The following is a 25,665-nucleotide window of genomic DNA, read 5'->3' on the forward strand; positions in this document are numbered from 1 at the left end:
TTTCAGCTTTATTGCTAAGAACAAATAAACCTTTTTAAGTGCAAACATTTAAGGTATGTTTGTTTCATATCAAGGAAGTATGAATATGGGGCAAGAGGTTGGGAGCTCTGGGTTCTACCTCAGGCTGTACCATGAACTTGCTGGTTGTGTTTGAATAAGTCATTTAGACTCTCTTTAATTTTAGATTTCTAACCTGTATGAAGATAATATTCCACTATCTCAGTGGGGTGTTCTGAGGCTTGTTTAATGTTCATAAAATGCAATGAGATCCTTGTCTATATAGCCTTTGTAGTAGTATAAAGTCTATATTAAAATAATCTTTAATTACATGATTGCATACTATTTAGTTACTATGTAGGTCCTCTGCCTCATTAATGCAAAATTAGTGAATGAGGTAGGGGATTGCAGGAAGAGAAGGGATGTACTTTGGACTGAAGCATTTGAATACTGCCCTGGGGAACTGGATTACATCCCCCACCTCTGCCACAGAGTTCCTATATGATTCTGGGCAAGTGCCTTAAACCAGACATTTTACAAATGTTCACTAATTGTGCGTTCCTCATTTTCTGGGTGACTGAGTTGAGACTATGGAGTCCGATTTTGGAGAAGTGCTGAGCACTGACAGCTGCAACTGAAGTCAATGGAAGCTGTGTTTTTAACATATAAAGTGCTATATAATGCTGGGTGTATTTTGAAAAATGATGCCATAGGCATCTCAAATTGGGCACCCAAATTAGTGGACATTAAGGATGTTTCCTTAATCTTTCTCTACCTCAGTTTCTATCTGTAAAATAGAGATAAGAATACCTCTCTCTCACCTCACAGGTATCTTGAGGAAATAAATTCATGAATGACTGTGAAGCTGTCAGATGCTACAGTGATTAGTGACATAAAAAAAGATGACAGAATTAGTAATTCTTTTTCCAGTCCTGGTTCCTGTGTGTATTCCACTCTGTGCGCGCACATACGCCATGTACACAAAGTCAGAGAATTCTTGCAAGAAGCGTCCACTGGTCCATGCATGCACCTTTGCCTTCCTTGTGCTTCCAGCCAAAGGCATAAAGGATGGACCAGACTGACTTTCACTTCAGTTCTTTCTTGTCACCTTGTGGCCTGGGTAGGAACCTCCAGTGTGTGGAAATTTCCTTTGATTCTGCGATCTGCTAATATTTCAAAGTTGGCTTTAGCATCTTTTGTACATAGTTTTTAATCACAGTTTTCTAGTGAGATTACCTGCCTCGGGTTGATCCTGCTATCCCAATACCTTTTTATGGACATTGGACTATGCCCATAACTCTGGCCTTCAAAAACAGTGTCCTGCCCCTGTTCCTTCTCAGTTAGTGACAACCATTAGTGCTGTTTGTACTGTCTGGGGGGGAATCACATGTTGCAGTTAATTGTATTATCTGCCACTCTTTCCCTAGAGCAGGGGTGGGGAACCTTTTCCCTGCCAAGGGCCATTTTGATATTCCTACCTTCATTCGCGGGCCATGTTGCCGATTCCGCCGCTGAATTCCCCCCATCGCCGCCGAAAAGGGGCAAACGGCGGCAGGGTTTCGGCGGCAGGAACTGCCCGCCCCCCCCACGGAACCGCGCCGCCGCCGACTCCACCCACTCGCCGCCGAAATGCCGCCGCCGTTTCAGCCTTTTCGGCGGCGCGGTTTTACAGTGTCCGCGGGGTGCCGTGGGCCAGTAACCGCCTCCGAGCTCCCGCCGCCGCCAAAAATGGGCAGACGGCGGCAGGGTTTCGGCGGCAGGGTTTCGGCGGCGCGCACTTCCCGCCCGCCCGCGGGCCGGATCAAATTCTTTCGCGGGCCGGATCCGGCCCGTGGGCCGGAGGTTCCCCACCCTTGCCCTAGAGGAACTCATGAGGCAAGGGAACTCTGGGACCTCACCCATCCTCCAGGAGTTTCAAAGATAATTGCTAATAGTTCTGAGATCACTTCAGCTAGTTCCTTAAATACACTAGGATGAATTTCATCACGCTGTGTCAACTTGAATACATCTAATTTATCTAAATATTCGTTAACCTGTTATTTCCCTGTTTTGGTTTACATTCCTTCCCCCTTGTTGTTCATATTGGAAATTTTATGTTTTGCCATGTTACTTTTCAAACAGATGTCTGGATAAAGTCCCCCATTGCTACAAGGTCTTCAGTTTTGGATATTTCTGTTGTTTGTCTAGAAATGCCTCATCCACCTCCTCCTCTTGATTTGGTGGTCTATAATAAATCCCCTACTATGACCACCCCTATTTTTTTTTACCCTTTATATCTTTACCCAAAGACTCTCAATTGGTCTGCCTCCACCTCCTTTTGGACCTCCGAAAAAAGGCATATATTCTTGATGCAAATGCAATACCTCCTCCTTTTTGTATCCTGCCTGTCCAGCCAGAATGAGCAGTATGACAATTGAACAAAAAATTCTTACCTCCCAGAGTTTTAATCAGCTTTCTTTTCTTATCTTGTTTAAATTGCGGATTGGTACTACCATATGGAGTTGTGCTATGTATTTTAGATTTGTGTTAAAACTCCTCCAGTGGTTCTCATTAGTGTAATATAATTGACTGGTAGTTGAGAACTCTGGTCAGAACTTTCTCACTGTATGAAAATAATTTTTCTTTTTCCCGTGGTCTTTCAGAAACTCAAATGTTTTTTGCATTTCTTTGATTTCTTTATATTAACTTAGTGTTTAATCAACTGCTTTTGGATTATTTGGTCTGTATATAATTTATCAAAATTAAAAATAAACTTTTAAAATTTGTATTCATGCATTTAACCCAAAGATAATTCTAAAAACTGTAGTTTGATTATCTCAGTTTTATCAAATAGTAATGTTGCCCCCTTTTTTACCTTTAGTTTACATTCTGATGTATCAAAAAAAAATCTAAAATAATTAAGGCTATTCAAATCTAGTGTCAAATTTAGCATGTGGTTGTCCAGTCTGCTATATTTAAGGCCCCAATCCTGCAGCTGGATCAGTGTTGGTGGAATAGTATTTTAATAGCTTTTGGAAGCAAAGATTATTGGGTTTTTTAAACATTGGATGTTCATATCTATTTAAAGGGGGGAGTGGTTAACTTGAGACTAGTGTCCAGAAAGAGGGGGCTCCAAATCCTGGGGCTTACCTCTACTGGTTCATGATCACTGACTTACCTAAGAGAAAATTATCGCACATATTTATCAGGATGGGCCATGAGGGCAGGGCTTGTATAGCTAGGAATTTAATCCTTTTTAAATGGTTTAAAACCAAAAATACTCCAGTATATAAGAAATAATAATATTTTAACTCAATATAGGATATAATTTTTAAGCATGTGCACAAATAAATTATATTTATAGACTGGTAAAATATTAGTTTTCCCTTTTAATATTTAAGTGCAATAAGATATAGCAAGTTGGTGTTAGATTAATTATGAATGAACATATTTGAGTTGTTTTTTAGTTTACAGGTTTTGAGTCATCTAAGTTTATCTTTTTATTCTGAGATCATCTTTCCGTTCATGTTTATACTGCACCCATATGGTTTTAATTAATGGCTTTTTATCTGAGTGTAATATATCCATTCAGTCAGACTGTTCTGTATGGATCTGCCAAAGCCCATTGAATTCAGTGGAACTATTCACATTAATTTCAATGGGTTCTGAATCAGGCCCCCTGACAATTCATGGAAATGCTGTCAAGGGATCACTATAGACTCTGTATTCATGGTTCATATGAGAGGTACCTCAAATTCCTAAATAAAGTTATTAGAGAAAAACCAACAGTGTCATTAAATGAAAAGACTCCTATGCTTAATACTACATTTCAGACAGTCTTGAACATTGGATCCGATCCTGTTTTGTTGATAAGGTAAAAGAAGAATTGGCCAGGAGAACTGTGATTTTTCCCCCTACTCATTCTGAAAAATGTTGAAGGATCTTTAACTTCCACTATATATAGTCAGAAGCTCTTTTCTGAAGCGCAGTGCAGTTTTTTAGTTCAGTACAATCAGAAAGGGGGTTTGAGTCTTTAGCCTCATAGTTAAAAGGGCTAGAAGCTGAAATGTAACCCAGAGCAATTTCTTTGCCCCCAGAGCTGTGTAAAGAATGGTAGAGGATATGTAATAAAACCCCACACGTGCATTAACAAAATACACTTTACTTAATCTAAATTCTGCTTCTTTTTTTGGCATCTGCACAGTGAATGTATTTGGAGATGCTTAGGGAGGAGGCTGAGTTTTGTGTAGATTCGATTGTCACCCTCTTAGCCTATGCAGCACCAAGTCAGTTTCACTTTGGCTCCTGGAGGGATAGTAACAATAAGCCCACTGTATTAGCAAAATTTGACAGCCAGTTCATAATATAGTGTTGGTTATGGTGGATAATGCTCTTCCACCTTCTGGGCCAGTGGGTAGTCTTCCTGCTCACTAGAGACATGTGGGTTGACAATAAAAGAAAAAGGATGGTTCTGGGGTTATGGAAATTTCAGAGTACTCTGTGCACCTGCTTCAAGTTTTGGTCTAGCACCAAACACATGATTGCAATCAAAATAAGATGAGACATATTCAGAACTAAAAATCAGAATTAAAGAGAGAGATCTTATTTTTAGAGGAGAAAAAATCCACAGAATTTATTGCTTATATGGCCAAAATACTGGCATTGAAAAGGATGCTAATTTTATGGAACATGATGCAGCACCAGCCGTTCTGTATTCTTTAGTACTGTGACATCCTGCGTGAAATACGATTTGCAAGGATGATTGGAAACATGGGGTTGATTGTGATCTTAGTTACCCTATTATAAATCAGAAATATTTCCATTGAAGTAAATAGTTACACTGGTGTGAGATCAGAGTCAGACACATTGTCTCATCATGCGTATGTAGTGATATGAGTAGCAAATTACTTCCCGACCCTCCCCTATCTGTTGTTTGTCACCTGATTTGGAAGTTCTTGAATAGATTTGCAAATTGGGATCCTAGTGTTAATTCCCATGTGCTCATTTTTGTTTTTAGATTCCAAAAGTAACATTGCCCGGTTAGGAAGAAATGTATGGAATATAACTGTCAGGTTACTGTAGCTTACTGTTTTGTCTTTGAACCTTTGCAGTCTTCTATTCAAAGTGCAATAATCTTCTCAGTTGAATGTTAGATTGTTCAGTAAATGCCCTGTGGTTTTTATAACGGTTCTCCTGCCCCTTTCCAACTGTCTGAGGTGTTAGGTTTTATAATGTATCTGATATATAGTCAGCTCAGAATTTGTAATGCTGAGTACTCAACATTACTTCATTTAAGTAAATTACAGTATGTGTTATGGTCTAAGGAAAAGCAGTGTGTCGTGCCCTGCTCTGTAAATATCTTTTGTCCCTGAATGTACTAATCACTCTCTAATGATTGATTATATCTATACTCTGTTTTGGACAACTCTGAAGTAGCAGGTCCCATTCTTTTTGACATCCTGTTTTGCTGAAAAATATTGCTTGCAGCTGACATAACTGAGACTGCTAAAACTATTTTACTGAAAACTGCCAGTTGTGCTTCATTTAGTGATCCCAGATGTATTGAGTCAGTCCTGTTGCATGTCCCAATAAATATAATTTTCTATATTGATTTCCTAATTTTTTTAAAGCGAAGATTAACAAAGGATGAGTACAGGTGGTCATTTCTGTGTTTGGCAACAGATATCACTGTATCCCCCAAGAATGGATATTTTGTTCTTGAGATTATGGAACAGTGAATCATTCAGAGAAAAAAGCAAACTTGTGTTACACAAGTTAATGATGCACACTGTAGATCAGCATATATATATATATATATCTATCTTTAGGTTTGTAAAACCACGGGAGGTACCCACATTACGGTACCTCTGACAATTGGTTAAAATGCAATTAACATGATCAACAACAAAATCACAGCAGCAATCTCATGAAGTATTACAAAATTCACATTATTTAATATTTATATTACCTTAGCACCCAGGAGCCCTAATCCTGGATCTGGATCCCAGAGTGCCAGGCACTGTACAGTCGTAAGCTCTTTAAGGCAGCAATATTTTTTGTTCTACAACAAATAAACTGTAGAAATAAAATACTAATCGTTCTTCTGGTTACATACTTCTGGAAACAGCATTTCTTTCCCAGAATACTCTCTCCCAAAGATGAACCTTTCAGTTTGCCCTGAATTATGGTGATGAGATTTGCATTAGAAAGAAAAGGACTATGAGTATAATATGTGGCTGCATTAATATTTTTAGACCTTCATTATGAGGAAAAATACCCTAAAGAATGAAGAAATCAAATATAGATAAATATCCTATGTTTCTGAAACCAGGATTAAATTGAAAAGTTTCCTCTGATAAATTTCCTTTATGTAATTAGATATTATTTGGTATTTATAGTAACTTAATTGGCAGAGAGTTGAATGGTTTTCCCACAGGATTTTTGGTCTGTGTGGTAGTAATTCAGATATGAATCTGAGACATGTACCAATAGAGCTCTCATACAAAAAAGTTTTATTCATTTCTTTCAATTACTGCAAATTTATGATTTGCTCTGAATCAAAAACTCCTGTTTAGCTTTCATTTGTGTGGGGCATCTCCTTTACGTACTTAAAACTAACAAGTGTAATGACACTAATAATGTAACAAGCACTTTTGCCACCATTTGTTGGGCATATTTCAGTAAATCTTATGGGGAAGGGATATTAACTTAAATAATTTGGTGTTAAAAATGATCTGCCATAAAATAATCCTCTGGTCTTTTCATCTTAAAATACTGAATTTCTAATAGTGAGACTAATTTTGGACATGCACCCACGAAGCTTAATTGTTTGGGACTTTAAAAAAAACAAAAAACCTTCCTTGTAGCTTAGTCTTAAAATACACTCTAGAAATCAGAACCTGATTTTCCAATATTTAATTGTAAAATGACATTTGGCAATGGAGACTAATAGTAAAGTATGGAGTCTTATTTCTATGACATTAGGAACCACAAACAATTGTGTGATCAAAGATCAATCGGTCTCACCACTTGGCTTCATGATAAACTATCCAAAGTCCCATGTTCTTAGCAGATAACTGGAGTATGTAGGAGTTCTACACTGCTTAACGCAAAGCAATCCTGAGCAGATTCCAAAACATCACCAGTCTGGTAGAACAGATGAGCATCAAGCTGGTGGCTCAGACCATGATATAAATATTGGATCTTGTATCTTAATGTATTTGTAGTTTATGTGGTGTAGTTGCATATGAGACAACCTTAGTGGACTCAAGATCCAGTGGAAGCAAGCTTCACAGAAGTTATTGCATTGCATCAATTTAGATAATTTGTAAACAGAAATGCACTTTTAAATGCATCCTCTACAAACTGAAGTGACTACACATGTATCCATACTGGAATGGGAGGCCACTACTGAAAGTTTGCACCCAGTGAACTTGGTATTTCTAAGAACAGCAGTTGCCCATAAAAGTTCTAGAGATGAGACAGACTTGTAACTAGGCTATATCCTTTTACATAAAAAACATAGGGAGTTCTGGTCACCCCATCTCAAAAAGATAGAATAGAATTAGAAAGGATGCAGAGAAGGGCAACGAAAATGATTAGGGTGTGGAACATTTTTCATATGAAGAGAGATTAAAAAGACTGGGGACTGTTCAGTGTAGAAAAGAGATGACACGGGAGATATGATAGAGGTCTATAAAATGAGTGACGTGGAGAGAGCAAATAGAGAAACATTATTTACCCTTTCATATAACATAAGGACTAGGGATCATCTGATTAAAATTAATAGGCCTCAGGTTTAAAACAGACAAAAGAAAATACTTATTCACACAACACGTAGTCAACTGGAGGAACTTATTGCCATGGGACGTTGTGAAGTATAACTGGGTTCAAAAAAGAACTATATAAATTCGTGGAGAATAGGTCCATCAATGGCTATTGGCAAGATGATCAGGGACTCAACCCTATGCTCTGGGTGTCCTTAAACCTCTGACTCTCAGAAGCTGGGATTGGATGATGGGATGAATCACTCAAAATTGCCCTGTTCTGTTGATTCCTTTTGGAGCCTCTGGTACTGGCCACTGTCAGAAACAGAATAATGGGTGAGATGGACCATTGATCTAATCCATTAAGGCTGTTCTTCTGACCCTGTATGTTCAAAGCACAGCTTTTGTAGACTTCAGTAGCTACTGAGTGCTCAGAACTTCTGCATATTAGAGCCTTTGGTCTCAGTTAGGGCACCTGCTGACTGTCCCCCTGCCAGGTTCAAAATGAGGAACTCACAATTAGTGACCACATGCAAAAGTTTGGCTTGTGAAATAATTGAAAATTTAGTAGTTTTGTGTCAAAAGTAGTCAGTCAGCCTTCAAGAGTTATCCTATTTAGCTATGTAAAAGGATTTTTTAAAATAATGTTTAGTGTTACTAGGATGACAATTGCATGTCTGAATGGTTGCACAAAAACATCATTATCACAAACTGCTTGCACTGCTTTTGCCATGTGTACTGGAATCAGCTTGCATTTTTAAACATTCTTAAATGTTCAGCTTTATATAAATAGCAGCTGCTGTTTCAAACCAGTGCTGTCTACGGCAAGTGAAATTAAAACATACTGCCTTTGGAAGTAGAAAATGTTCTGGCAGAATATTTAATTACGGTGGAAGTAAGTATTCATTACTTTTGAGAGCTGACTGCAGAAAGTACTAGTGTTCCTAGAAGCACCAGAACTCTTGATTCGTAGACAATACTGCATTGTCAACATGGTGCTGGTTCAGCAGCATCTTTCCACAAATGTTTGGCAAGTATTTAAAGGCCATATTTTGTGTAATTGGTTTAGTCTTTGAAAATGATCCACTTCTTTGTGTTAAAGGATGTAAACAGCAGTACAGGATTTTATGCTGACATTCTTGTGCCTTTGTCTTCTACCAACCGGGGCGTTTTTGTGTAAATTTTTGTAGCTCCTCAAAGGGTAACATAATATTTTGTAATCAGTTTTGGTGCTGAGGAGTTAGGAGAGCATTTATTTCAGTAGCCTTGTGAAGCTGGAATATAGAGGAGCTGTGACATTCGCAATATTCTGTCAGCAAGTGAAACATTTCCATATCTGGGTATGCAAAAGTGCATGTGTGTGCGTGCACATTCTCATTGTGTATACATAATAAGTGTGAAGTTGGGGTTGAGTGGATGCTACATAAATTCCAAAGTATTCAGCTGTTGTGCAAATAAGACTGTGGGGGCAAAACATAGAATAAGCGCTACTGAAATAACTTATGTCTACTGTAGAAACCTTTTAGAATCTTTTTCTCATTAGCTTACTGCAATTTTGTTGTTAGCAGTTGTGTAAATTATGAAATAGTAACAAAGGGGAACAGTGGATATTGATTTCTAATTATACACAAGAGTGGTTGACATCTAAACATTAGTCTTGCTTACAAAACTTAAAGGAATTGTAGTCTTCTAAGTCAACTAGTCTACTGACTGTAATAAATCAACAATTTGTACAGTAAATGTATGCTTTCTTTATTGAGGAGCATACCTGTCACACTGAAGTATTTTATGTTCTAGTTAAGGGTTCTTAGGATACTGTGCTTGGGCTTAGAGCTGTCACTGGAAGCAGGCTGCTCTCTGCTTTGTTTTATAGGTTGTCAGGCAGAGATTATTACAAAAGAGCCCTGACTAGTTCAGTAGGTGTGTTCTGTATACAAATGCTGCATCCCAAAATAGTAGAAATCTTTCTGTATGCAAATCAATAGGTACAGTACATGAAAAACTCCACCACTCTACATTTTTGATACAGTGTAGGAGGGTTTAAATATTGAGTGTTTTGTTTTAAATATAACTTTAGTGTAGTAACTTATTTAATACATTTGGTTGTGGAATAATGCATTTACATAAAATTACTAATACTTTTGTCTCCTGTTTCTCTGTTCTAGGCATAAAATCATTGTATTATAATAACTCTGAAGTTCTGGAACCCAAGTAATGTGAAGACAATTTAGGCATATTGGAATATGTCCACCTGTTAAAATGCAGAAGTTAAAGGCGCTATTACACATCAAAACTTATTGAAGACCGGAATTTTCTGGATATCTGTCATTTAACTGCTTCCTTAAATGACCACGACTGGGATCTCATGCAACCATTGTATTTTTTGGAGACTATTCTCCAGAAGGGAATTGTGCATTTAAAAAGCAGAGATGACTATTTCTTCTTTTGGAACTTATTAAAGTTAAACATATTTTCAAATCATGACCAGCTTGAAGCGGTCCCAGACTGAAAGAGCTGTTGCCACTGGGGTAGCAGTTGGAACAGATGGAGCATCTAAAGTCCACTCAGATGACTTTTACATGAGGCGCTTTAGGTCACAGAATGGCAGCTTAGGATCTGCAGTCATGGCTCCAGTGGGGCCTCCACGTAGTGAAGGTCCCCACCACCTTACTTCTACTCCTGGTGTTCCCAAAATGGGAGTTCGGGCCAGGATTGCTGACTGGCCCCCAAGGAAGGACAATGTTAAAGAAACTAGTAGATCAAGTCAGGAAATTGAAACATCAAGTTGCCTTGATAATATGTCCTCTAAAAGCAGTCCTGGGAGTCAGGGAAGCTCTGTTAACCTGAATGCTAGTGACTCTGTTATGTTAAAGAGTATCCAGAACACCCTTAAAAACAAAACAAGACAATCTGAGAACCTAGATTCTAGGTTTCTTACACCTGATGGTTACCCCAGTTCCCCTAGGAAAGCCCTTCGCAGAATAAGACAACGCAGTAACAGTGACATCACCATAAGTGAGCTTGATGTGGATAGCTTTGATGAATGTATCTCACCCACTTTTAAATCTGGGCCATCACTGCACAGGGAATATGGCAGCACATCCTCTATAGATAAGCAGGGAACTTCAGGGGAGATTTTTTTTGATTTAATAAAGGGTTATAAAGATGAGAAGTCTGATCAGAGAAGTCCAGCCCCAACCAAGCTCAGTGAACTTCTGATAGCCAGTGGAAGCAAGGGTTCAGGAATCTCTTTGGATGTGATAGATGGGCCTATCACTCAGAGAGAGAATCTCAGACTCTTTAAGGAAAGGGAGAAACCACTCAAAAGGCGCTCAAAATCAGAGACAGGAGATTCTTCTATTTTTCGTAAGTTGCGTAATGCCAAAGGTGAAGGGGAACTCTCAAAGTCTTCAGACCTTGAAGATAACAGGTCAGAAGACAGTGTCAAACCCTGGACTTGTCCAAAATGCTTTGCACATTATGATGTTCAGAGTATATTATTTGATTTAAATGAAGCAGCAATCAACCGGCATAATGTTATTAAAAGAAGGAACACCACAACAGGAGCTTCTGCTGCTGCTGTAGCATCATTCGTTTCTGGACCTTTGTCCCATTCTGCAAGTTTCAATTCTCCTATGGGCAGCACTGAAGATCTGAATTCAAAAGGAAATCTCAATATGGACCAGGGAGATGATAAAAGCAATGAACTTGTGATGAGCTGTCCTTATTTTCGTAATGAGATTGGTGGGGAAGGAGAACGGAAGATCAGCCTGTCCAAATCTAATTCAGGTTCCTTCACTGGATGTGAAAGTGCATCTTTTGAGTCTACTCTTAATTCCCATTGCACAAATGCAGGAGTGGCAGTACTTGAAGTGCCCAAGGAAAGTCTGGTGTTACATTTAGATAGAGTGAAAAGATACATTGTTGAACATGTGGATCTTGGTGCATACTATTATCGGAAATTCTTCTATCAGAAGGGTAAGTAGCCTTCTTTTCCTACAATATATAACAGTATTTTGCTGTGACTCCAAATATGAAATTCTTTTGTCATGTAATAGTAAGATTTGCATGAATTATGGATTGCTGTATTCTGCAGACATTTTAATAACTTAGCAGTATGTTACCCATAATAAAAAACATAAAGATCTTGATTCAGGGCAAAAAAACCAACATTTAAATGAAGTTAAAAGGCTACAATCCTGATTTATGTACATTTTATCTTCTATTACAGTTGTCACTCTAGAAAGAGATTTCTTATTCACATAATTCAACCAAAATTTCAATTTTTGAATAGCAGTAGTTTCTTTCTTAGATAGCAACTATCTTGAAAAACAGTAGCAAGAATCGATTTTTTCATCAACTAGCTTTCCAGAGAAGATGGTGTTGCTACTTTTGAACAGGGCTGAATGGGTGGGAAAAAATTAACCTAAACGTGAGAATGGAACTGGTTGAAGATTACATGCTTGCCTTGAGAACTTTCTTAAATGCTTTCATGGTATACACAACAGTTTTCCTGTAAATGAAGTAAGAAAAGAAATCTGGGTTTGAGAAAATTGCTTCCCAAGGGCTTTTCTACACAGCAAGTTAGTGCATGGCAAGCCCTGGTGTGAATCTGTAGCACAGAGTTAACCTGTATGATTTACCAGCTAGCCTAGCTCAGGTGTGAGAGACTAACTGCAAAGCCATACTTAAGTTACTGGGTCCATATAGGTTCTGTATTCACCTGTGGAAAGGATTAAGACTTCTGGGGACATATCCCATGGTACTTAGCAACTCAGCAAGATGAGAGATGCTCTGATTCTTTCCTTGTGAATTGTGGAAGAACTTATCTGTTCTTCTGGGCCCATCTGGGGTATTACCTGGGGCTTCTCAAACCCAAAGCTCTCAGTAACTTTACTCTCTGCGAGGCGGTATCAGGAAATAAACCAAGGGAGATATAGTACCTCCGTCTGCTATGTGGTTGGCATAAATCACACAGAATCAAGTGCTTTCACTTAAAGCCTTAACTTTATTAGCCTCCAGCACTCTTACAAGAATGCCTTTACACAAAGTCTCTGCTTTATTTAGACTCATGCACATACAACCACAATAGGTAATAGAGCATCCCAAACTAATAGTTACCCCACAAGTCTGGAGTGGTCTTCAGGTGATTCAGCAGTAGATTTTTGGTGGCCAGCCTTCCTGTCTGCTGCCGGAGATCTTTCCATTGTGTCCACGAAGTGCTCCACTTGACCCAGACTTACAATTCCCCTTTTATGCTCAAAAAGTTAGAAACATGTCAATCAAAAACGTTACATAGCTGACCAAAAAAATCAATCATTGGGCAAAAGCAGGTGTTACAGAAACATGTTGCTAAAAGAAATTATTAAGCATGAAGTTTCCAGCCATTATTCTGGCAGTATATTTTCTCATAACGACAGTCCTAAAATATATCCAGACTTCCTGTTTTTCGCAGATGCATAGCCCAGCATATCAGGGAGAATATAGTTCTATCTTCGAGTGATTGCTCATATCCATTCCAATATAGGTGTGTGCGCGCTCCGTGCACAGATTCCCAGAACTTTTTTCCCCTTAGCAGTCCCCGTAGGGTCGGCTCAGGCGCCCCCTGGAGTACCGCGCTCATGCCGTGGTACATAGGGCACTGCCGACCCCACGGGCCCCCAGTTCCTTCTTTCCACCTGTTGACGGTTGCTGGAACATTGCCTCTTGCTTTGCAAGTCGCAGACCCTTAGTAGTTCGTTGTTTAACAAAGGTTAAGTAATTAGGTAGTTTAGAAACCCTCAGGGGTTTTTTCCTTCACGTTGGGCCATGCCTGGCTCAACCAGTTTCAAGCCCTGCACCGAGTGTGCTAAGCCTGTTCCTGTGAGTGACCCTCACTCTCGCTGCCTCCGATGCCTCGGGGAGCAGCACCGCAGGGACAAGTGTAAAATCTGCAGAGCCTTCAAGCCGCATACCCAGAAGGAGAGAGAAGCACAGCTGAAGGCTATCTTGATGGAGTCCGCTCTCCGTCCGGAATCCGAACCGGCGTGGTCATCTGCAACACCGAGCGTCTCCTCGGTGCAGAGCGCTCCATCGGCACCGGCATCTTCCACCAAGGGCCCGGCACTGAAGCGCCGCGAGGATACCGTGCACCGAGACTTCCCCGCACTGCCAACCCGGCACTGGGGGAGTCAGGAGATGCCCCAGCCACGTGCCGTCGAGAGTACTCCGGCACCGGCATCTCCACCCAAGGAGCTCTCCCTGACTCCCCAGAGTGGAGCAGAGCCCTTGCAAGGACCGTTGACGCCAGAGGCGTTCGCCACGGCACGCGCCCTCATGGGCCTGCCCACGCCTCCATCCCCCCCTCAGCTGAGGGCTAAGGGACCTGCGTCTTGGGGTAAGCCCGCGATGGGTGGACCCGGTGGGTGGCGGAGACAGGAGTCCAAGTCTCCCCCCAGATGGTCAAGGAGTGTCGAGAGTATGGGCTCCCCTCCCAGCTCCGGCACCGAGTCAAGCTCCTCGACACCGCGGCACCTTGGGAGGTCGAGGAGTTCGCGGAGGACCACAACTCTGTCCTCCGTAGACAGTCCGGCTCGGCACCGCAGCCCACGGCACCGGTCTCAATCCCCGGCACCTAGCCCGGAGCGGATCCCGGCGCACTCCATGGCGGCACTGCCAGTGATATCAGCACTGCCAGCGACATCGGCACTGCCACCGCAGGCTTCAGCACCACCACTGCCGACCTTGGCACCGACATCCTCGGCACTGCCGCCTTTGGCACCGGTGTCCTCGGCACCAATGCATCCGGCACCGATGCGCACTCCATCCCGCGGTCGGTCCCGCTCCTCTGGTCAGTACCAATCCAGGTCCCGATCCTCCCGACGGTACCGCTCCGTATCTCTGGGGGGCAAACGCCGGTGAAAGTCATCCTGGGGAAGGAGACGCTCGGGCTCAAGGAGCTCCTCTCCGTGCCAGCACCGTTCCCAACGGCACCGACGTTCACCGTCGACATCTTCCTCCCGGAGCCGCTCCCCCAAGATGAGGAGCAAGCGTAGATCTAGCGGCTCCGGCTCTAGATCGCGGCACCGGGTGCCCCACTCGGCACTGATGCCAGCTCCAGCGTAGCCCCAGGGACCTTGGAAGTGGCCTTATTGGGGCCCCTGGGGTACACAGGTGAGACAGGCAACCGCTTCCCTCCATTCATCTGCGGTCCCGCCACCACCTCCTCCGGTGTCCCAGCTGGGGAAGGATCATCCCTCGGATGGGGGATCTGAACCAGAGGAAGGCCCCTCCACAGGGCCTCTTCCTCAGTCCTCCTCATCCCCGGACGATGTCACCTCCCAGGGTCGCAAGGCTCCATTGCCAGACTTCAGAGCTCACCAGGACATGCTGAAGAGAGTTGCAGGCAACCTGGGCTTAGACCTGAAAGAGCTCTCAGAGGAGGAGGATCCCCTATTCGGGGTCTCGGGGACGGTAGGCCCATCGAGAGTAGCCCTCCCCATTCACGAGAGGGTGCTCAAGGTGGCGAAGTCCCTTTGGCAGACTCCAGCCTCGGTTCCACCTACTGCCAAGGGAGCTGAGAAAAAGTACTCTGTCCCTGCTGAAGGGGTGGAGTACTTATATAATCACCCTGCACCATGCTCACTGGTTGTGTACGCAGTCAACCAGAGAGAGAGATAGGGGGGTCAGGGCAACACCCCCAAGAACAAAGAGGCCAAGAAGTTAGACCTGTTCGGCCGAAAGGTCTACACGACAGCCTCTCTGCAGCTGAGGATCGCCATCAGGCGTTCCTAGGGAGGTACAACCTCAACCTGTGGTCCTTGCTGCAGAGGCTTGCCGAGATCCTTCTGCAGGTCCTACCTCAGGACAAGACTGTGGATTTTACGGCAGTGATTGAGGAGGATGCCGCAGTGGCAGGAGCAGCACTGAACTCCTCCAGTGATGCGGCGGACGCCGCTAGTCGGGCCATGGCATCAGCCATCACGATGAGAAGGGCCTTGTGGCTCCAATCATTGGGATTGTCTCAGGAGGCCCAGCACACCATCCAGGATCTTCCCTTCAATGGTGCTGGCCTCTTCTCAGACAAAACTGATGACAAGCTGCATGCCCTGAAAGACTCAAGGGCCACGCTGCGGTCCCTAGGGATTTATACCCCACAGGCCTCGAGGCGACAGTCTCGGCCTCAGGCCCAGCGCAAACCTCAGCAACCTCCGAGGCAACCCCCCAGACCCGCTCAACCCAGGAGGGGTCGGGAGAGGTTCCAAGGCCCTAACCACCACAACCGCTCAGGGTCTTCGGCGGGGACCCAGCAAGGCTCGAATAAGGGCCAAAACAATAAAAAGTGTTTTTGACGATGTGCAAGGGGGTGGTACTGTTACTTCCCCCCTGCCTCTCAACCGACTCTTTGCCCACAGACTGAGGCCGTATTATGCCCACTGCAAAGTATCACTTCGGACCAATGGGTCCTTGGTATAGTCCGCAGGGGCTATGCCCTACCGATGACGGCCTTCCCTCCGGACTCTCCTCCTATCCAGTCCCTCTTCAGGGACCCAACCAACGAGCACCTCCTCACTCAGGAAGTCTGCTCCCTCCTCCAGCTAGGAGCGGTGGAGGACGTTCCTCCAGGGGAAAGAGGAAGAGGGTTTTACTCCCGGTATTTCCTAATCCCCAAGGCCAAGGGGGGCTTGAGACCCATTCTAGGTCTCCGTCATCTGAACAAGTTCATCAGATGCCTCAAGTTTCGGATGGTCTCCCTAGCCTCTATCATTCCTACCCTAGACCCAGGGGACTGGTATGCTGCCCTCAATCTCAATGACGCATACTTTCATATTTCTATCCTCCCAGGACACAGAAGGTTCCTAAGGTTTATGGTAGCTGGTGCCCACTACCAATTTACAGCCCTGCTGTTTGGCCTTTCGTCTGCCCCCAGGGTCTTTACGAAATGTATGGCGGTAGTGGTGGCACACCTGCGCCGCAAGGGAGTCCAGATATTCCCATATCTGGACGATTGGCTGATCCGGGGCAGGTCCAGGGCCCACGTCAGGAACAGCCTAGAACTCACGTGTGCAGCGTGCACCAACCTGGGGCTGCTCATCAACGAGCAGAAGTCCATTCTCACCCCGGTGCAGCGCATAGAGTTCATTGGGGCCACGCTAGATGCCACCCAGGCCAGAGCCTTCCTCCCGAGGCCTCACTTCGAGGCGATGGCTGCCTTGGTAGACCACCTTCACAGGTCCCCCACGACGACAGCCAGGCGATGCCTCCAGCTGTTGGGACACGTGGCAGCCTGCACGTATGTGGTCAGGTTGGCTCGCCTCAGACTCAGGCCTCTTCAGATGTGGCTAGCCTCAGTGTACGCCCCAATCAGACATCCTCTCAACAGGATAGTCTCATTACCCACCCCAATACTGGCTTCCCTACTTTGGTGGAAGGACCCGAGGGAGGTGTTGAAGGGAGTTCCCTTCAGGGAGGTGGTACTGTCGGTGACTTTGATCACGGACGCTTCCGATGTGGGGTGGGGAGTGCACATCACTGGCAACTTCAGCACCCAAGAGCGCTGGTCACCAAGCGAGATGTCCCTGCATATCAACGTCAGGGAACTCAGAGCAGTCCGCCTCACATGCAAGGTCTTCCTCCGGTTCCTCAAGGGCAGAGTGGTACAGGTCTTAACAGACAATACGGCTGCCATGTTCTATATGAACAGGCAGGGGGGAGCGCACTCCTCGGCCCTATGCCAGGAGGCTACATTACTTTGGGACTTGGTGAGGCACGACTTCCACATATCTGCCTCTCACCTCCCGGGGGTCAGGAACGACGAGGCGGACCGCCTCAGCAGGTCGTTCCTTCCCCGGCACGATTGGTCACTGCACCTGGAGGTGGTGACTTCCATCTTCCACAGGTGGGGTGTTCCCCATCTGGACCTGTTCGCATCGGCCTGGAACAGGAAATGCCCGAGGTTCTGCTTGCTCCGAGGTCGCGAACCGGGCTCCATTTCCGATGCGTTCCTTATAGACTGGACGGGGACCCTCATGTATGCGTTTCCCCCCATCCCCTTGCTATCCAGAGTCCTCTTGAAAATCAAGAGGGACAAAGCAGATATCATATTGATCGCCCCAGCATGGCCGAGACAGCACTGGTTCAGCATATTGCTGGACCTGTCCATAACCATGCCCTTACCACTCCTGCGGCATTACAACCTGCTCTCCTAGGACCAGGGTCGACTGCTCCACCGGGACCTGGACTCCCTCCACCTGACAGTGTGGAGACTCTGTGGTTAACGGAGGGGGAGAGAACCTGCTCCATGAAAGTTCAGTAGGTCCTGCTTAGCAGCAGGAAACCTTCCACCCAGGTGGTGTACCGAACCAAGTGGAAGCGGTTTACATGTTGGGCTCAGTCCCGGGGCATCCTACCGAGCTCCTCGCCAATACAGGTGATTTTGGAGTACCTCCTTCACCTGAAGCTGCAGGGCTTAGCCCTGGCCTCTCTTCGGGTACACCTGGTGGCCATCTCGGCCTTCCACCAGCCGATGGAGGGCAGATCCCTGTTTTCACACCCCATGTCATCTAGATTCCTTAAAGGGGTGGAGAGTGCCTCCCTGAGACTTAAATCTGGTCCTCACCATGCTGACAGGACCCCCCTTCGAGCCCATGGCAACATGCCCGTTGCTCTTACTCTCCTGGAAGGTGTCCTTCCTAGTGGCCATTACATCAGCCAGAAGGGTTTCTGAGATAAGGGCCTTAACCTCAGAACCCCCCTACACGGTCTTTTACAAAGATAAGGTCCGACTGAGGCCCCACCCGGCCTTCCTGCCGAAGATGGTGTCCCAGTTTCATTATAACCAGGATATCTTCCTCCCCGTGTTTTTTCCCAAACCACACGGTTCGGAGGAGGAGCGGAGATGGCACTCCCTGGATGTCAGACGAGCCTTGGCCTTCTACATCGAGAGGACCAAGCCCTTCCGGAAGTCGACGCAGCTGTTCGTAGCAGTGGCGGACCGGATGAAAGGCTCACCTGTTTCCACCCAGTGCATCTCAACCTGGATCACCGCCTGCATCAAGACCTGTTATGAGCAGGCAAAGGTACTGCTCCCAGGAGCTGTAACAGCGCACTCAACCAGAGCCCAGGCCTCATCGGCGGCTTTCCTGGGAAGAGTGCCCCTGCAGGACATCTGCAGAGCAGCGACCTAGTCGTCGGTGCACACCTTTACGTCCCACTACGCCGTCGTGCAGCAGGCGAGAGAGGACGCGGGATCAGCAGAGCCGTCCTAGCAAGGGCGGCGCAACGCTAACTCCTACCCACCTCCAGGTATGGCTATTTAGTCACCTATATTGGAATGGATATGAGCAATCACTCGAAGATAGAAAACAGGGTTATTTACCAGTAACTGTTGTTCTTCGAGATGTGTTGCTCATATCCATTCCACACCCACCCTCCGTCCCCACTGTCAGAGTCGGCAGAAAGAAGGGACTGGGGGCCCGTGGGGTCGGCAGTGCCCTATGTACCCTGGCATGAGCGCGGTACTCCAGGGGGCGCCTGAGCCAACCCTACGGGGACTGCTAAGGGGAAAAAAGTTCCGGGAATCTGTGCACGGAGCGCGCACACACCTATATTGGAATGGATATGAGTTATTGAAGTCCTTAAATAATGTTTAAAGACTTCAAGGTACTGAGAATCCACCAGCAAGTGACCCGTGCCCATGCTGCAGAGGAAGGCGAAGCCCCCCCAGGGTCTCCGTCAATCTGCTCTGGGGGAAGATTCCTTCCTGATCCCAAATATGGCGATGAGCTCAACCCTGAGCATGTAGGCAAGAGTCACCAGCCAGATACCCAGAAATAATTCTCTGTAGTAACTCAGAACCCACCCCATCTGACATCCCATCACACTCCATTGGGCATATTTACTACTAGTAGTCAAAGATCAGTTAATTGCCAAATTGGGCTGTCCTATCACACCATCCTCTCCATAAACTTATCAAGCTCAGTCTTGAACCAGCTAGGTTTTTTGCCCCCATTGCTTCCCTTGAAAGGCTGTTCCAGAACTTCACTCCCCTGATGGTTAGAAACCTTCATCTAATTTCAAGTCTAAACTTCCTGATGGCCAGTTTATATCCATTAGTTCTTGTGTCTGCATTGGCGCTGAACTTAAGTAACTCCTCTCCCTCCCTGGTATTTATCCCTCTGATGTATTTACAGAGAGCAATCATATATCCCCTCAGCCTTCTTGTGGTTAGGCTAAACAAGCGAAGGTCTTTGAGTCTCCTCTCATAAGGCAGGTTTTCAATTCTGAAGATCATCCTACTAGCCCTTCTCTGCATCTGTTCCAGTTTGAATTCATCTTTCTTAAACATGGGAGACCAAAACTCACACAGTATTCCGAATAAGGTCTCACCAGCCCCTTGTATAATGGTACTAACACCTCCCTATCTCTACTGGAAGTACCTCGCCTGATGCATCCTAGGACCACATTAGCTTTTTTCACGGTCACATCACATTGGTGGCTCATAGTCATCCTGTGATCAACCAATACTCCCAGCTCTTTCTCCTCCTTTGTCACTTCCAACTGATGCATCCCCAGTTTATAGCAAAAAAAATGTGGTGTTAGTCCCTAAAAATACATGATCTTGCACTTTCCACTATTAAATTTCATCCTATTTCTATTACTCCAGTTTACAAGGTCATCCAGATCTTGTTGTATGATATCCTAGACCTTCTCTGTATTAACAATATGTCCCAACTTTGTGTCATCTTTAAACTTTATTAGCACACTCCCACTTTTTGTGTGAAAGTCAGTAATAAAAAGGTTAAATAAGGTTGGTCCAGGACCGATCCCTGAGGAACTCCACTAGTAACCTTCCTCCAGCTTGACAGTTCACCTTTCAGTATGACCCGTTGTAGTCTCCCCTTTAACCAGTTCCTTATCCATCTTTCAATTTTCATGTTAATCCCCATCTTTTCCAATTTAACTAATAATTCCCCATGTGGAACCGTATCAAATGCCTTACTGAAATCTAGATAAATTAGATCCACTGTATTCCCTTTGTCTAAGAAATCTGTTATCTTCTCAAAGAAGGTCTGGCATGATCTATCGTTTGTAAAACCATGTTGTATTTGTCCCAATTCCTGTTAACCTCAATGTCCTTAACTACTTTTTCTTTCAAAAATTTTTCCAAGATTTTGCATACTACTGAGGTCAAACTAACCAGCCTGTAATTACGCAGATCGTTTTTCCCCCCCTTTCTTAAAAATAGGAACTATGTTAGCAATTCTCCAGTCATACAGTATAACCCCTGAGTTTATAGATTCATTAAAAATCCTTGTTAATAGGCTTGCAATTTCACATGCCAGTTGCTTTAATATTCTTGGATGGAGATTATTCGGGCCCCCCGATTTAGACCCATTAAGTTGTTCGAGTTTGGCTTCTACCTTGGATATGGTAATTTCTACTTCCATATTCTCATTCCCATCAGCCACCCTGCCATTATCCCTAAGCTCTTCATTAGCCTCATTAAAACTGAGGCAAAGTATTTGTTTAGGTATTGGGCCATGCCTAAATTATCCTTAACTTCCACTCCATCCTCAGTGTTTAGCAGTTCCACTTTTTTTTTGTTTTCATCCTATTTATATGGCTATAGAACCTTTTATTATTGGTTTTAATTTCCTTTGCAAGATCCAATTATTTGACTTTTGGCCTTTCTCACTTTATCCCTACATGTTCTGACCTCCAAGAGGTTGCTTTCCCATGGTAAGTGCATTCTCCCCCCTCTCCCCGCCATACTGGTCTGTTCCCCTTTCAGGAGTTCTGATATGGGCCATCAAAGTGAATGGCTCCATGTATTGTCTTAAAACAATTCATAAGTAGAGAATCCATTGCTTACTCTCTCTGAGTATGTCTTCATTGCACAGTTACTTCAGATTATCTCCAGTATTCTTCAGTTAGCCTAGCTCAAGTGAAAGCAGCCACACTGCAAAGTAACACTTGAGCTGCTGTGTCTGACTGGTGCTGCTCTCACTTGTGTGTGGTACTAATACTTCTTGAGGAATATCCCATGTTTCTTTGCAATTCTGTAAATCAAGCTCTAAATTCTTTCCCAGTAAACTGTGGGAGAACTTGCCTGTCGTTTCTGGGCACACTGAGGGAACTGTGGGAACGTATTGGAGAACTAGCAGCACTTATGTGATGCTAGCCTGTGTTTACACTGAGAATGGTCGTGTTATCAGCGGACAAGCTATGCTAACTTGGGCTTTAACCTGCACCTCCACGCGCCAGCCAACTTGAGTTAAAAGCACCACCACTCTGTTTAATATTTACATAAACGTATTTGTATTTATTTTTAAACGTTTGAATGCTGCAATTGTTATACATTTGTATACATTAAGCCCAAAATGTAGATTTTGCTACTTAAAGTACTTAACAGCATCCTTTAACTATGACATTGTGACATCACTTGTGTCAAACATTCATATACAGAAATATTTGTAGTAAAGAATCCTATTTTTAATGTTGGCAAAATGAACTAAATATGGGGAGTGTCCATGCTCTGCATTATAGTGCTTTTCTGTTTTCTTTTCCTTGATAACTGACTTGAATTTAGAACTATTTGTCCAAGATTCAGGTGGCAGAGCTGCCTAGTGCGTGACATGCATACATGTCACACGTGTTCTTGCAGACCAGATAGATGCCTTAGGGATGTGGCCAGGGGCTGTAGTTGCTTCTGTTGATTGCCAAGGGAACACTGTAGCACCTGCTTCGCAGAAAACACCTCTACCTCTCCTCTTATTCCTCTCATTGCTGGATCTGTTCAGGAAGAACCAGCTGGGAACAACAGGCAGTGGCAGCAGTGGGTGGCCAGCTGGCAGAGACAAGAGATATTGGGGTTCATTACTGGCAAAAAGCTCCACCAGCAAGTCTCCAGCCATCCCCTCAGACACTCCAGCAGTCATCTACTTGCCCCTTACATTCAGGGCAGTCTAGGTGCCACTAGCAAAGCCTATAAAGGAAGGTTGTCCATCTCAGTGAAGGCCAGCCTGTGGCTTCAGTCCTATTGAAAGCAATGGGAGATGGTGGCCATTTTGAGGAAGTGCAAAAGTTCACACAATGAGCCACCTAAAAAATTGTAGGCCTCAAGATCATATCGTGAGAATATATAACTTTGGAATATTCATGCCATGGTATTGTGGCTCATCAAGTGTTTGGGACCACTGCACCGTGGTTCAGTGCTTCAAAATGCATGGATACATGACAATACAATACATGTCCTGATATGGCCTATTTTTGACTACAGTAACATCCAATTCAATATATGATAATTTCACAGGACACCTACAAGTATTATGTTGTTTGTGGCTGTCATTCTCAGTATAACAGTGTAAGTTTTAGCCCCATACTTGTGTCTTTACTAGCTGTTGATAATGAGTTTATCATGTTATTTTGTAGTCCCCCATCTGTAGTTACAGTTTCTACAAAACTGCTTTCCATCTGTCTGAATTAGGTCCAAATTTCCAAACTAATTCTCAGTGTAGTTTACTCTATCCCAGTAAGTTAGTATTAAGCGAAATCACTGTAATGAGTGTCAGAAAGGCTCATAGAGACTTGCTATACAGAACTTGAAGACTGACAAGTTTAAAAGATAGAAACATGTAGATATTTGTTTTAAAAATGCTTCTTTTTCAAGCGAACACGTCACTTGCTGACCATGTAAATATACAGAAACGATTCTATTAGTTCTAAGCACAACTGACAAGTTTTATGTAGCTCCACGTGTGGCATGACACACAAATAATGTGATGAGCTAATTTGCAAATTTGCAAATAATTTGCATATAATACTAATTTCAGTTTATGTTCAATACACCTTGCCTCAAGCAGGGCAGGGTTAGGACATAAAGCTGCACAAAACTTGGTATCAGTAGCATTTTCCTGATACCTTCTATTCAAAGTGTCAAAGGGCTATACAAAACATAAGGGATGAAACACCTCTGGACAGAGTGCCCAGCTGTCTGGTTTGGAAGCTGTGCAGGGAAACTGTGAAGGGACAAGAGAATATGTGGGGATGCAGGAGAGGGATTAAGACTGGATGCAAGGTAATTTGGGGTACAGTGGAAAAGTGAGGTATACAGAAGGGAGGGGGTAGGCAAATATAAGGGAATGTGGATGCAGGATGGAGACTGGTGAGCACAATGGAATTTGAGGAGTAGGAGGGAGACTGGGAAAAAGAAAATGAAGACGACTTAGGACAAGAGACTAGAATGTTTCTCATGCAAAACAGTTAAATTATAAATAGAAAAGTGGTCTCTAAACCCAACTTCTGAATGGTTGTGCTTATTTTCATGTCTACATTTTTGTTAGACTAAATTTTTTCAACTGATTTGTGCAATACGAATTGAGTCATTTACATGTGCAAAATAAGATTTAATTCATTTTACCTTTCATTCAGCTAGTATGTGATTGTTTCCTTTGCTGTATTTTCCAATACAATATCTGGCCCAATTTTAAACTCAATTAAGACTTCACCTTTCTCTTCAGGTACTACTCCGTGATCTCACTGTTATGAAATGTTTCTTGATATTCCACCTTAATTTTGTAGTACTTAAGTTTGTCCCTGCATTTGTTTTATGCCTTTTTTTCTCACTGTAAATACTTCACTCTCTTAAATTTTTACACCATTCAGATACTTGTAGAGATTTATTATATTACCTCTAAACTGTCATTTGTCAAGCTATAAACTTGTTCCTTTGTTTACAGAGAGAGTCAAATATAGTTTATATTTCTTTTCATAGTATAATCAGCACTGTTATTTCAGATTTAAATATGTAGTGCTGAATTTTTTGCATCCAGACATTTGGTTTCCATACTTTTACTTTTAATGCATTGTGTCAGATGTGTTGATTAATTTAATATGAGTGAAACCTACGTCTTTGCAAAGGGCTAAACACATGTTAAGTCCCATTTCAGTCTTGTTTTGAATGTAGGCACAAAGATGAATTTTACCCTATAAATACAAATAGATGTCATTGGTGAACTGATACCTGAGGTGAAATTTTGGCTTCACTGAAGTCAATGGCAAACTGCCTTTGACTTCAGTGGGGCCAGAATTTCACCCGTAATATATTATCTGAATGCAAAATGTTTCTGTGAGAGCTGTAACATGAATTTTTTCTTTATTTTTGTTTTTATACACAAGAACACTGGAACTATTTTGGGGCAGATGAGAGTCTGGGTCCAGTAGCTGTGAGCATTAGAAGAGAAAAACCAGATGAAATAAAAGAAAATGGACCTTTGTATAACTACCGCATCATTTTCAGAACCAGTGAGGTAAGCAGTGTATGGGTAGAATAAGAGGGGAAGAAACTAGTAGTGAACAGGCAAAGCCAGATAGTATGTAGTGAAATTATAGATCCAAGTGGTGGTGGTATTGCAGATACAGGAAACCAGAAGGAAGCCTATGTGTTGCTCCTCATAATGATAAATTTTTGTCTTCCACGTATATATGATACAGTGATCTCCTCACCAAGAACCATAATGAATTATATTTATAGAATAGAGATAAATATATCACTAAGTGAACTATTCAGTAGCATTTCACAAATAAGCAATATATTCTTCTTTAAATGCTTGCTCATATGCTTTCCACGCTAGGTGTGTGCACGCTCACATCCATGGCTGTCAGAGATCTTTTTGCCTTAGTTGTATCCATAGGGCCGGCTCCAGTGCCCCCTGGAGTTCTGCACTCAAGCTGCAATATATGAGGCGCTGGTGGCCCTACGTTCTTCAGGTCCTTCTTTCCACCAGTGATGGTTGTTGGAACGACTCTTCTCTTTTGTCTGCAAGTGCCTAGTGGTGTTCTGTTGTATAAATTGTAGCTAGTTGTATATCGTTCTTAAAGATTGATTAGTTGGTTATACTTAAAATAGTTGTTCCCCTTTGAGACGTCCACCCAGCAGTGGGGC

The 25,665-nt window shown here is 43.5% G+C and overlaps 1 protein-coding gene across 12 annotated transcripts in view; it reads left to right on the forward strand.

The window, feature by feature from the left end:
* Positions 1–25,665, forward strand: part of SIPA1L1 (signal induced proliferation associated 1 like 1) — a 394,920-nt gene that overhangs the window by 245,521 nt on the left and 123,734 nt on the right. For all 12 annotated transcript variants that reach the window (XM_067557845.1, XM_067557840.1, XM_067557837.1 and 9 more), the window contains 2 exons: positions 9,908–11,720; positions 24,900–25,030. In XM_067557845.1, the coding sequence (XP_067413946.1) occupies positions 10,223–11,720; positions 24,900–25,030 (1,629 nt within the window). In that variant the 5' untranslated portion in view covers positions 9,908–10,222. The remainder of the gene's footprint in view (positions 1–9,907; positions 11,721–24,899; positions 25,031–25,665) is intronic.

This window comes from Emydura macquarii, unplaced genomic scaffold (assembly GCF_026122565.2).
Source record: "Emydura macquarii macquarii isolate MOO-44397 ecotype Brisbane River unplaced genomic scaffold, CSIRO-AGI_Emac_v2 contig_1876, whole genome shotgun sequence".
Lineage (NCBI taxonomy): Eukaryota > Metazoa > Chordata > Testudines > Chelidae > Emydura > Emydura macquarii.